Below are 13,228 nucleotides of genomic sequence, written 5' to 3' on the forward strand. Positions count from 1 at the left end.
GATCAAATCTTAACGAAATGGACAGATTTCGTGGATCAAATCTTAATGAAATAACGAATATAACGAAATATACCCATGTTTCGAAGACTATTTCGGGCTATAAATGTTGTCTTCTCCCCCTGGATGTCTGTGTCTTTGAGGTGTGGCAAAAGCGGTTAGGCTGGATTTATTTCTGTCCATCTCGCATGTGTTGTATTTCATTTGTACGCCGCGTCCATATGGCGACACGCACCACCTAATGCATGGAGGTGTGAAATAATCCGAGTACATTGTCAAATGTTGCTTCAAATGAATACCATTTCATAGGAATCTCTGTTCGACACCTGTTCATATTCTGCTATTTAACTGAAATAGCAGCACATTCTGAATGACCAGTTTTCATTGTAAAATGAATTTAAACAATGTCTGCGACCTTTGAAAATAATATACCCATGTTTCGAAGACTATTTCCGGCTATAAATGTTGTCTTCTCCCCCTGGATGTCTGTGTCTTTGAGGTGTGGCAAAAGCGGTTAGGCTGGATTTATTTCTGTCCATTATTTCTGTCCATTTCTGCCGTTGTATTTAATTTGGACGTCACGTCCATATGGCGACTGTAGTGAAATATTTGTATTTATTCATGTTAGCAAACTATGGATAAGCTTAAAATGGGAATAATTTGGGTAAAACTGTGAGCTGGATTTGGGGCCTGTTGACATGTGTTTTTGAGGACAAAGGAAGATGGGGGAAGGTGAGAGCATGTCTTGATTTGCATTCACCTTAGATCTTGCTACAGTGATTGGGAAAACCTAAGATTTGAGGTGTTAGTGATATTTGGGGCTGCCAATCAAGGAGGTCCGAATGGGAGGATCTGATAACTCCTCCCATTGTCAACGAGTATAAACACAGACACACACGCGGTGTTCAGCCTCTTTCCTCTGGCTGGCTCACGTGCAGGTAAATTCGGGATCCCAAAGATTAACTGTATTGAATTTGTACTGTATTGATTGTATTGCATTGTCATATTATCATTAAAGTAGATTATTGTTGACTTGGTATCTCTGGATTCCTTCCTGTATTAACCAGCTTGATAGGGACGCGCGGAGATTTGAAAAGCGGACCAGATATCCCTTTAAATCTCTAACACGACACGCACCACCTAATGCATGTAAGGTGTCCTTGGGTGTGATGAAAGGCGCCCCCTAAAATAAATGTATTATTATTATTATTTGTGGAGTCAGGTGGTCCGTGAGTGTTTTTTATTGGTTAAGTGGTCCTTGGTATGAAAAAGTTAGGGTTCATTGCGGGGAAATTATACAGATGGCTAGTCCGCCCCTGAAGAATATCTATGCACACGTTATTATTAATAATGATTCCAAAAAAATTGATATTTTTTATTTTCAATTTTGTAATCATCTCGCGACCCCCACTCGGGGTCTCGGGGTCTCGGGGTCTCACCCCCACTTTGGGAACCCCTGCACTAAACCCATTTTAAGGCCAATGTGCTGCATTCACACACAAACAAATTAAAGATCAATTTATATGAACACAATTATAAACTGACGAAATATTTTAACCAAATAAGAAGGGAAATAAAAGTAAGCACTAGCAATAATAGCAATAATAGTTTACAAATAAGTCCTTGATCATCATATTACTGATGAAAACAATGCAAAATATGAATGCACAAATATTAAAAAAGACACCTGTGTCCCCGATAGATAAAGGATATAAAAAACATGTTGATCCTGACCTACCGTCTTTGTTAATAAAGCCTCCCATTATTGGATTGAAGAGAGCAGAGGTGCTGGTTTACAGTGAGGTAAAGACTGAGAGTTAAGAGACTGTTTGAAACAATTCCTTTTGTATGAGCTGCATGCAGCAAACCACACCCAATGCAGACTGGGTGTGTACGTGTTATTTTACAGGCTGTTTATCCATTGAGACTAAATTAAAAAGGTTCAGCAAACTCTGTCTTTGAGTGATGTTCTTTAATTTGTTTTAAATGCAGTGCTGTCTTTATATGTACAAGAAAAATTAAATGTTTCGATGAATGTAGTCTTCAGTGTTTCTAGTCATGTCAAGTATTTTTTATTCATACATCCATACTTTGAAAATCACAAACTCTACAACAAAAAGAAACATTTTCATTCTTAGACCCTAAATTGTTATGAGTAAAAACTGCCCAAAAAACCTTAAATGGTGAAATAAATGTTTGTAAACGTTGATGTGTTTACAGAAAGACCAACAATGCAAATGACAGTATGGACAATCAGGATGACAAAGTTAAACATAGCAAACACAAAGAACTTCTCTACAAGTTGATATGTGGCTTTATTCAAAATGGTTTTAATGTAACCTACAACAGATCTACACAGCCTACACATAACACACAAGAACATTATTATTTTCGGATAGACACACCTACATAAAGTAGCATCAAAATGTAGCCGTTGCATTTATTCTGCATTTCACTTTCCAATCTTTTACTTGTCGTGTTTTTTCTCAGCTCTTCAATGATCGTTGGAACTTGTTGATTCACGCCCTTTATTGTTCTGTTTTTAGCACAGCTTAAATATCCAGTCCACCTGCATGTTCAGTGTTCATTTATGGCGCATTTCCACTGCAACGGGGTAGCCCCGTTTAAGCGTCCCTAAGCGTCCTCGCTCAGGCCTCGGGCTGCCTCGCTGGCCGTCCGAGGCCGTGGCGCATTTCTATTACAGTTTAGGACCTGGGGTAGCAACGCAGTGTAGGCGGGGCGATCGGCTTCACATTTCGAGTTGTTCCGTCGAGCTCCTGCTGGATTTTATCATCCCCAATGAGATGAAGGAACGTCGTCACCACCTCGGTCGACCACGGTGTGCTTTTCTTATTAGACGTAGCCATTTTTGTAGCTCCTCCGTTTACAAAATGCTGTTTATAAAAATGCTGCAAGCTTGCTTCTAGATATATATGCGACGCTAGGGATGAACTCACGCGCGATCTTGTGACGATTCTCTCTGACCAATCAGCAGTCGACAGTGTTGACGACACTAGTTCAGCCCTGGCCCTGGTCTGATAGAACCACGATTTTATGGGGCCGGAAAAAGAGGGAAAAAGTACCCGCTAGCCGGTACTAGGCTATATGGAAAGGCCACCAAAAACTGGCCTGGCCGCTTGAGGACGGTTAAGGACGCTTAAACGGGGCTACCCGCTGCAGTGGAAATGCGCCATTAGAGAACTATAAACAGCAAACCCAGTTCACCCTCTCATCAGCATTTACAAGAAAGGCCACCTGTTCTTTTAAAAGCCACCAATATAAAATGCATGTAGAGAGTCCAGCTAGCTCTTTGGATTTTTTGCTCTTAGTTTATGTTCATGACATGATGGCAAATGTGCATGTGTACATATTATTCTGCACTTTTACGAGATTGTAAACCATGAAAACCGAACCAAATGTTTATTTAAGAAAACACTTGTTTCACCACTTTCACAATAAATTCAAAAAACTGTTCGAAAATTGAAGTGCTTCTCTCAGCTTCGTTTCTAGCGATTCTTTCCTGCATCTCTTCCAGTTGTTTCCTTGCCCCCTGCTTTTCTTTTTCCTGAGTTGCTATAATCCTGTTGAACTTCTCCCCTTCTGCCTTTGCTTCCCGGAGTTGTTGCTCATACTTTTCTGATATTTTCTTCTCCTGGTCCTCCTGCTGTTTGCGTATTTCCTCTTTTCTCTCTTTAAGAATTCTCCCTTTTTCCTCTTCTATGGCCCTCTCTGCCTCCTGGAACATTTCATTGGTGTAATGGCTTCCTCCGTTCTTCTCTGTTATATAACTGATCTTGTCGAGCAGCTCTTTGACCTGAGAACGATCCTTCACCTTATTATTGAAGACGTGGTACTGGCCGTTACATCTGTCCACAAGTTCCTGCAGATCTTCGCTTTCCTTCACGAACTCTTCGATAGTTTGGTCTTCGAGCAGGTCACCGTGAGTAAAGAGAACCATGCTGTATCTGTCTGCTTCCTTTCCAAAGATTTCCTGAATCTTCTGCACTGACTGCTTTTCTTCATCTGTGAATCTACCCAGTCTGATGACGACCAAGAAGACATGAGGTCCAGGAGCAGCAAAAACAATGCTCTGAACAATATATTTTCTGGTCTTCTCTTCATCAGTGCTGGTGTCAAACAGACCTGGAGTGTCAATGACAGCAACCTTTTGTCCATCCACTTCCCCAAAGGCCTTAGCACAGTCTTTAGTCAGAGATTTAGAAGAAAACTTTGATTTAAAGTGCTCTTTTCCCAGAATGGTGTTTCCTGTGGTGCTCTTCCCAGATCCAGTTTTCCCAACGATCACAATCCGGACAGCCTTATCATTGTGGTAGTATGTATCGCCCGAGTATGTGTTGTGGCAGTTTGTAGAATGTTGAGACGGACAGACTGAAAAACAGAAAAAAACTATTTGTTGCTGTGTTCATACGTTTTTGTTCTTTGCAATTCCACAAAAGACCTTTGAGGTTCCAAATAGAACCTTTTATGGTTATACAAATAAACCACAAGGAGTGCCTGTCAGACCCTCTAACATCTGATATCCCCTCTCTTTGTACATTAACACATTTACATCAAACCAAACAATATAATCTAAAATCACAACACATTAAATCAGAAGGAAACCCAACTTGTGCTGGAGCATTGGCAGGGAATCACACAAGGAACATAAAACCAGACATCAGGAACCAGAGGGGATCATAGACGACTGTTACGTGCCGTAGTGTTTGTGTGGTTGTGTGGGTGTTTTTCTCTCTCTCCCTCTGACTCCCCAGGTGCAGCCTTGATTGTCCCCAGGTGCAGCCTTGATTGTCCCCAGGTGCAGCCTCTCCCCGGGTGCTCCCAATCCTCAATCAGGGCCTCCATATAGGACAGGAGTAAGGTTGCTGCTTTCTATCTCCTTCTCATCTGGCTGCATGTGTGCAGCATGTCTCTGTGTGAGACCCAGCATAGTTGTGTGTTGTTTACTGTAAGTTTGTTTTGTAATTGGGCTGGTGAGCCGCCTTACTTATTAACTAATTAAAACCTCACTTAAACTCCTTCAGCATTCAGTTTCCTCTCCTTTTTCTCTCGTCCGGCTATCTTGTGTGTCGCTACTTCCCTTGGTACCCCTAGCTCTACAAGGGAACGTAACAACGACGTATAGAAAGCGAACATAAGGGAAGACATATATCAGACAAACAGGCGGGAAAAGACAGGAAGTGAAAACAGACATCACACACGGGGGTAAATGGACTGTACTTATAAATCTCTTTATCAGGTCTTCTTTACACACTGCGAGTCATTCACCCATTCACACCTCATTCATTCAGAGCAGCACTACTTGCTGTGAGCTCTGAGGGCTAACAGCTAACGGCTGATGTTGGTTTTCTGTGGTTCTCATTGAAGATGACGTCACGGCTCCGCCTACACTGCGTTACTATAGTTACTGCCCCAGCTACTAAACTGTAATGGAAACACAGCATAAAGTGAGCCTGGCCTACCAAGGCCTAACTCTACCGTACTAAGCCGAGCGAGGCCCTGCAGTGGAAATGCGCCATAAGCTTCCCTAGGCTCCTCATATCTGTTCAGAAACTAGACAAAAGTTAAACAAGTACAAACCACAGACTGCCTGTGTCATGGCGAATACAGTCGCTGGTTTATTTATGTCTGTAGGCCGTTGTTGTGAGTGTGGACGGTCGGAGCATATACAACGTTAGCTTAGCCAATCTCCATTCAGAAAACACGCATTTTAAAAGGTGTTTCGCCTGCCGTCTGTCTGCAGACTTGTTAAAGCATTAATTCATGGTTTTTACTAACCGGTATCAGTATGTTGTTACTTCGGCATCATTTTGAAACGTGTATTACAATTAAATCACGGTGAAATATGTTCATCTTGTTGTAGTTGCCAGAGATTCTCTCACTAGTTTAGCATACTCAGCCCGGTTGTTGGCCCGGAAAGAACCTCGATTTTGCCGAGCCAGAAAAACTGAAAAAGTACCCGCTAGCGCCACACACACACACACACACACACACACACACACACACACACACACACACACACACACACACACACACACACACACACACTCACTCACTCACTCACTCACTCACTCACTCACTCACTCACTCACTCACTCACTCACTCACTCACTCACTCACTCACTCACACACACACACACACACACACACACACACACACACACACACACACCATTGGATTGGCAATCAGGAGCAACTCAGGCTTCAATATCTTACCCGAGGAATCGTCGACATGTTGACGGCACGGGCTGGGATCTAACCCACAACATCCTGGTTGAAAGACGACCGCACTCCCAAGCAGCCAAAGTCGCAGGAACACTTTTTAAAAGCAAACAAAACACGTGAAACACAAAAAACATGATCATGACAGACACACGGTCGGATTCCAGATGTCCCTGATAATGCTGTCAACATAATTCAGCTAGGAAGGATTCAGCGGGGGAATGACCATGAAATATAGGAGGGTAGCTGGAAAGGGGCATAGGAACTCGGCAGACAGCCTTCGATTGAAACAGTTGTGGAGCAAATGCCGTACATTTTTACACAAAAAGCAAGTTTTTATTTAAGAAAATCTGATAACCAATTCAGTTGGCCGAGGCAGGGGGAGGATGAAGAGGAATCCTCACGAGTATTTTTTTTCATTCAAATTCCTCGCTGACACTTGCATTTCGAAATGAATAACTGCAGATCACGTGAATGGAGCAATAAAACAGGCTTTTAATGCGCTCAGAGCCGATATTGATAAGACCGCTTTTAATAAAGGACATGATGAGGGCTTTTCTCCGGGGTGTGAAGTGAAGCTTTAAACAACAGACTTTTGAAGGAGTTTGTACCTGTTTACGCATTGTGCTAATACTCATAAATGCACACAGTTATCATAGCCAGAGCAGCAGCATTGTGTTGCCTGTTTAACACACCGCAAACTAATAACCTAGCCTATTACAAGCTTACTAACCCTAATAAGTTTAATTCTGACAGACAAACTCCCCGACACCCTCAACATGAAGGCCCATTCCCAAACCGCCCCCTACACCCTGACCTTACCCCTCTATTTGCGCGTTCATGCGGAGGGTCCGCCATATTAAGGGCTGTTCCAAAGCAACGAGTGTGGAGCGGTGTGGAGGGGGAGTGGGCTATCAAGCCCTCAAACAGCGAGTCTGTAGCGGTGCTGACTTGAGACCGTCTCTACCTGACCGGAGTCACGCTGTGTGTGTCCGTCAGGAAACACGCTGTTAACAAGTAGTTCCGGCAAACATCCACTGATAAACTGCAATGTTAACAACCTCATGATGACCTCATATGTTTTAACTTAGGATCAAACCTGTGTTTAGTCTAGAAAAAGGTAAATGTGTGCATTTTATTATAAAGTTGTGTATATTTACAGACCGTTGCAAAAGAAGCTTATAAACATCAGGTTTAAAACTAAAATAGCTTTGAAACACAATGAAAGATGTTTGGAGTTTTATTTGAGTTATTCATTTAAACTTTTTGTCTAAGAGAAGCTGATTTGAAACCGTTGTTACAAACAGTTACGGCACTTCCTGTTTCTGCCGGAGAGAGGGGAGGCCGTCCCAAAGCTTGCTGCTGTATTTACTCCCTCCATCTGACAGGAGGGAGCCTCGTTGAGCTGCGAGTGTGGCTACAGACAGAAGAGGCTTCTCAATACTCAAATTTCTACTCCTCGACTCCCCTCTTCGGTTCCCCTCCTCGATACTTAGTCCCGCCCACAGGAGATGCGAGCGGAGGACCGAGGAGGGGAACCGAGGAGAGAGGAGGGGAAGCAGCAGACGTTTAAAGAAATGAGAACTCCTCTCCTCTGAGCGGTCATATTAAAGCGACGTCCGTTCATTATTACGTGGCAACAGCTGCATCAGCTGTCGAGTGTTTTGTCATAGCGCTGTATCTCTGTTAGATCAGCTGAACATTGTTCCCCCACATATTTACTTTGAATTCATTGAGAGTGCGGTATAATGAGACACTAACAGGCTACAGATACGGACACACAAATATATGTATATAAATATATACAATTTAAAGTATGAGAGCACTCTCATAATAACGTAACACAATCAGAGACTGGATATATCCCCCCCTCTCTCTGTCGCTGAAATGGGGAATTGAAATTACGGGCCAAAAGTTGTATTTACAAGTATTAACTTGTAATAATAATAAGCCACTTACAATTTTCCGTGAGATCAGGGAGCAGATATAAGATGGAAGTTTCCCTAACATACAAAGCCATGTTAGGGAAACTTCCATCTTACATCTGCTCCCTGATCTCACGGAGAATTGTAAGTGGCTACTGCCTGAGATCGCATGCTGTGGTTTTATTAAATGAGCCAACTGCTAGGACTGTCTTAGGGAGACAGCTTTTAGATGCGCAGCTCCTCTGTCTTGGAACAGTCTGCAAATTAAATGGAAACTGAGCAATCTGGTGCCACTAAATGTTTTTAAAGCTCGGTTGGATGCTACTCAATCAGAAGCTGTTGGTACATGTTTATGTGGATAATTATGTAAACGATGCTGTATGATGTCCTTTTGTTGTTCTATTTATGTTGTTATGTTTCATGTGGAACTACTTGAGCAGGTCTCCCTTGAAAAAGAGATCAATAATCTCAATTGGATTTATCTGGATAAATAAAGATTTGAAATTAAATTAAAAGTAAGCAGAGGACACCAAACCAACTGAGACCCGTCTGTCCGCCGCATCTACGCACTGTACAACACACACCTACATACTGTACCACACACACACATACACACTGCCTACAACACACACTTACAGCTCCTAAAGCATAATCAGGCTACAGCCGTTGTGTATTTTATTATGTGAAGCACTAAATGGTCTTAGAAAAATATCGACTCTTTGTACTACAGCAAATAAAGAGAGTAATGTAGGCCTGTTATACTGAGTGATATTGTACACTGCTCTGCTTTCTGCACGGACCTCACAGCTGTTCTCTCTGGAAACATCGCGACGCGATGAAAGCAGTTTCTAAAATAATATCCAGGGGATGCATGCAGAGCTGTCATTGGCTGAGATAAGTCCGGCCGTGCGTCACGCCTCCACCGTTCCCGGAAATGCATCCGTGGAGGAGCCGTGGAGGAACCATCAGTGTATCCTCGGTTATAGCTCCTCCAGAGAGCCTCCTCGACGCTCGATCCTCGGTCCTCGGTGTGCATTTAGAGAAATGAGACGTCCTTCAAAATGGCGCGCTGAAATTCATTTCCGGGTCACTACCGGAGGACCGAGGACCGAGGAGTCGAAGAGGGGACATTTTAGTATTGAGAAGCCTCTAGAGTTCACTCCATCACGGAGGGGTAGGGTCGAGGGAGTGGTTTGGGATTGGGCCGAAATGGTAGGCCTGTACGTAAAAGTAAATGGATGAATAGAACAATTATTTATATTGTATGAAGAAAGTGGTTTGTGCTCTTTTTTGTTGTTAAAGGTCACCTATCATGCTATTTTTAGGCAAAGCATAGGTCTCAGCTATATACAAATATATAAAAAACATGTCTATGAAGTGTTTTGCTCCAAATACCCAAACAGATCACCAATTCTAGCCTCATATCCCTCTATTTCACTTCCTGTTTCAAAAGTGCTGATTTGGTTATAAAGCTTTATAGGGGGTATGGAGCTCAAAGTAAGGTAAATAAATAATAAAATAAAGGTCTTTTATTTTGAAACTCTACTTCAGATTGTCCTGATTTTCTCTGAGTGACTAGATGGGGTATCCTGCTATCACCCTGAAGTGAAATAAGTATTTGATACTGGAGGGTTTTTGTTTTATTCTGATCTAAAACAGAGGGATGATAGCTCATATATGAGACTTCAAAGGTCTTTTATCTTGAAACTCTTTAAGTTTTACATTCACTCAGATATAATGTCGTAGTTATACGTAGTTCGTCTTACATTATTATTGATCACATTAGGCCTATATAGTATATATTTTTAATATGTTTGGTATAATTGTTATTGACCGAGTAAGCACTTTTATTTTGAAGGCAGTTTTTCCAGGCTGCTACCATAATGCATAGGATATTCGTGAACGGCAAAACAACGCGGATGTTGGCTTTACTGTGTTTTCCGAAGTGGAGGCTGGCTTGACCGCAGTCAGCAGAACCTTCTCAGGTGAAGTTAACAAGGGATTTTTTTGTTTTTTAATATTCTGAAAGATCCACCCCTCGCCGATAAAAACAGCGCTGGTCTGTAAAATAAAAATACTTACCCTCTCCAATCACAAAGGAGTTCATATACTGCAGATTTAAAATCAACAGGTTTGGCTTGTAAGCGTTTCCCTCTATGGCAGAGTTGGACTATGACATGATGTAGCCTATGTGTAACGATAAATATATATTTAAATGAAAATGTTACAATCAACAGCATGAATACAGTTTATCAACTTACCATTCAGCAGGGCAAATTTGCTGACCATAGTTAGTTAGGAAGAGCTGGTCTGCTGCTGAGCTGAGGAAGTGAAGTTAGTCTGCAACAACACTTCCTTAAACAGAGACTTCATGAAGCAAACCACACCCACACACTGCTGACATCACAGTCTGAAGTTCAGCTACAGTGGGATGATTATTAGATTAAAACGTATAAAATCCTTCCCTTAATAAACAGAAGAAGGGGAAATACAGCCTCATGTGTTCAGATTTACATATTTTAGATATAAGCCCTCAATGCTCTTTACATATCAAGATTCACCCATTCATACACATTCATAGAGGCAGAGTCTGCCATGCAAGGTGCTCAGGGAGACTAACATCCACACACACTCACACACGTTGGCCATACCAATTTATTAAGTATCTTACCCAAGTCACATGGACATGTAGAGCTACATTTTATTTACAGTTTGAATGCACCTTCAGCAGTCTGCAGCTCTCAAAGTGTTTTAAAAGAAACATGGACAGTTAGCTTCAGCATTTTTGCATAATAGTGATTTAATCAAATCTGGCTTCATATTATTAAAAGCAACATGAGCCCTCCTTTGCAGGAGGGCGTGGTCAGCTGCAGCTCATGCAAAGACATGGTGGAGGAGAGCAAATAGAGCGAAATAAAGCATGGCTAAAATGCATGATCTGTTTGGTATTTTGAAAAAAAAACGTATGAATATACGTATGTATGGCCCTACAATATATTATTAAAATATAGCATGATAGTTCCCTGCGGAGCTCTTCCCAGCTTCAGTCTTCCCCTCCATCACAATCCTGAGCCCCTCATCATTGTATTTGATATCTGAGAAGAAGGCTGAACAAAATAAACAATTTCTGAAAGTTCAATGCGTTGGAAAGTTTCAATGCACAAACAGGATTTATTTTCAGACACTGACACACAGTCCAGAAGAATGTGATTTTAGATGCTACTTTTATCTGACAATTTAGAGTTTGACTCCTTCAGCAGCTGTTGTGTGGGACTGATCCACACTGTTACAGCAGCCTGAACTTTGTCAAAGTGTTTTCAAAAGAAACATTGACAGGCTGATTCAGCATACATCATACACTGAACAAAAATATAAATGCACGTTCCTCGAACGGGAACCGCGTTGGTGTGAAAGGGGCAACAGGGTCATTATGTCACCTAATGGGCGTTTTTGGTTCTTCTAGTACATTTAGCTGATAACGCTACTGGAATATTTTCTTGAATAAAAATGATAAATGTAAGCCTTACAGTATTATTTCCCTTTCTTCTTGAACCACTGTTTGTCAGCCACATGAGGGTGCTGTATTTCAAGGATTTAAATCAAAGTTGACCTTTCTCTGCTTCACAGCATCTGAGCTTAACTGCCACATCCTGTAATGAACAGAGACTGCACGCTACAGTTCAAAGTGCTAACCACAGTCTGCAGGTTTTTGTGAACTTTAGAAGAACAAGGTGCATTTCTTGTAAATGCTGAAGGGAGGGGGGAGCAGGGTTTACTGATGGCAGTTATCTAAAAGTGAAAGGAAAATAAAGTCAAATGACAAATGTAAGGGTGTCAATCATTTGAGACCCTGAATAAGAGGTTGAATAGATTCATATCACATGAACGTGAAAGCCTAGAGGGAAGAGAAATGGCGGTAAATAAAGGAACATGGTCAGCTTAATCACTATTACACTGAACAAAAATATAAATGCAACACTTTTGTTTTTGCTCCCATTTTTCATGAGATGAACTCAAAGATCTAAAACATTTTCTATTTACACAAAATAACCATTTCTCTCAAATATTGTTTACAAATCTGAAAAAATCTGTGATAGTGAGCACTTCTCCTTTGCCGAGATAATCCATCCCACCTCACAGGTGTGGCATATCCAGATGCTGATTAGACAGCATGATTATTGCACCGGTGTGCCTTAGGCTGGCCACAATAAAAGGCCATTCTGAAATGTTCAGTTTTATCAAACAGCACAATGCCACAGATGTCGCAAGTTTTGAGGGAGCGTGCAATTGGCATGCTGACAGCAGGAATGTCCACCAGAGCTGTTGCCCGTGAATTGAATGTTCATTTCTCTACCATAAGCCGTCTCCAAAGGCGTTTCAGAGAATTTGGCAGTACATCCAACCGGCCTCACAACCGCAGACCACGTGTAACCACACCAGCCCAGGACCTCCACATCCAGCATGTTCACCTCCAAGATCGTCTGAGATCAGCCACTCGGACAGCTGCTACTCGGACAGCTCGTCTGCATGCTCGTCGTCCTCATCGGGGTCTCCACCTGACTCCGGTTCGTCGTGGTAACTGACTTGAGTGGGCAAATGCTCACATTCGATGGCGTCTGGCACGTTGGAGAGGTGTTCTCTTCACGGATGAATCCCGGTTTTCACTGTTCAGGCAAGATGGCAGACAGCTAGACCCTCCAGAAAAACGCGATTCTGCGATCGCAGAATTTACCGCATAATCAGCAAAATGGCGCAGATCTTTAAAAGGCCACATATTTATCAAAAGGGCGCATAATCCCCGCATTTTTCCAAACAAAGTTGAGAGGAAAAAAAAGTTAACTCGTCTTGACGTGAAGTGATGATGATGATGATGACGCGACGTCATCAGCTCGCGCATCACAACACCGTAGAGTGGAGCACACGAGAGAGAAAACACCAAGATGAAAAAATCTAATCCATCTCATTTACCGACGAACATTTCTGCTAAAGACCGGGCAAAGCAGTTCCCCGATGTCTCGCACGAAAGTGGGGGGAAACTATTCTGCACCCCTTGCAACTGTGTTGGA

At 42.2% G+C, this 13,228-nt stretch overlaps 1 protein-coding gene across 1 annotated transcript; it reads right to left on the reverse strand.

Moving 5' to 3' along the window:
- Nucleotides 1-3,070: 3,070 nt before the first annotated feature.
- On the reverse strand, nt 3,071-10,560 carry LOC117541156 (GTPase IMAP family member 9-like). Its single transcript, XM_034208281.1, has 3 exons — nt 10,424-10,560; nt 6,232-6,333; nt 3,071-4,386 (listed from the first exon to the last, which is right to left on the reverse strand). Exons 1-3 carry the CDS (start codon nt 10,449-10,451, stop codon nt 3,422-3,424), a joined length of 1,095 nt encoding a protein of 364 aa, XP_034064172.1. The 5' UTR covers nt 10,452-10,560; the 3' UTR covers nt 3,071-3,421.
- Nucleotides 10,561-13,228: the final 2,668 nt, after the last annotated feature.

This window comes from Gymnodraco acuticeps, unplaced genomic scaffold (genome assembly GCF_902827175.1).
Source record: "Gymnodraco acuticeps unplaced genomic scaffold, fGymAcu1.1, whole genome shotgun sequence".
In the NCBI taxonomy this organism is placed as follows: domain Eukaryota; kingdom Metazoa; phylum Chordata; class Actinopteri; order Perciformes; family Bathydraconidae; genus Gymnodraco; species Gymnodraco acuticeps.

Bases quoted from the DNA above. Each gene is read 5' to 3' on its own strand.
- LOC117541156 (XM_034208281.1), bottom strand. From the start codon at position 10,451: ATGGTCAGCAAATTTGCCCTGCTGAATG. The intron at 6,334-10,423 runs GTAAGTTGATAA...GCTTTTAAAAAG, and splicing joins CAAATTTGCCCTGCTGAATG to TGTTCCTGCGACTTTGGCTG. The intron at 4,387-6,231 runs GTAAGATATTGA...TCTGTTTTTCAG, and splicing joins ACATGTCGACGATTCCTCGG to TCTGTCCGTCTCAACATTCT.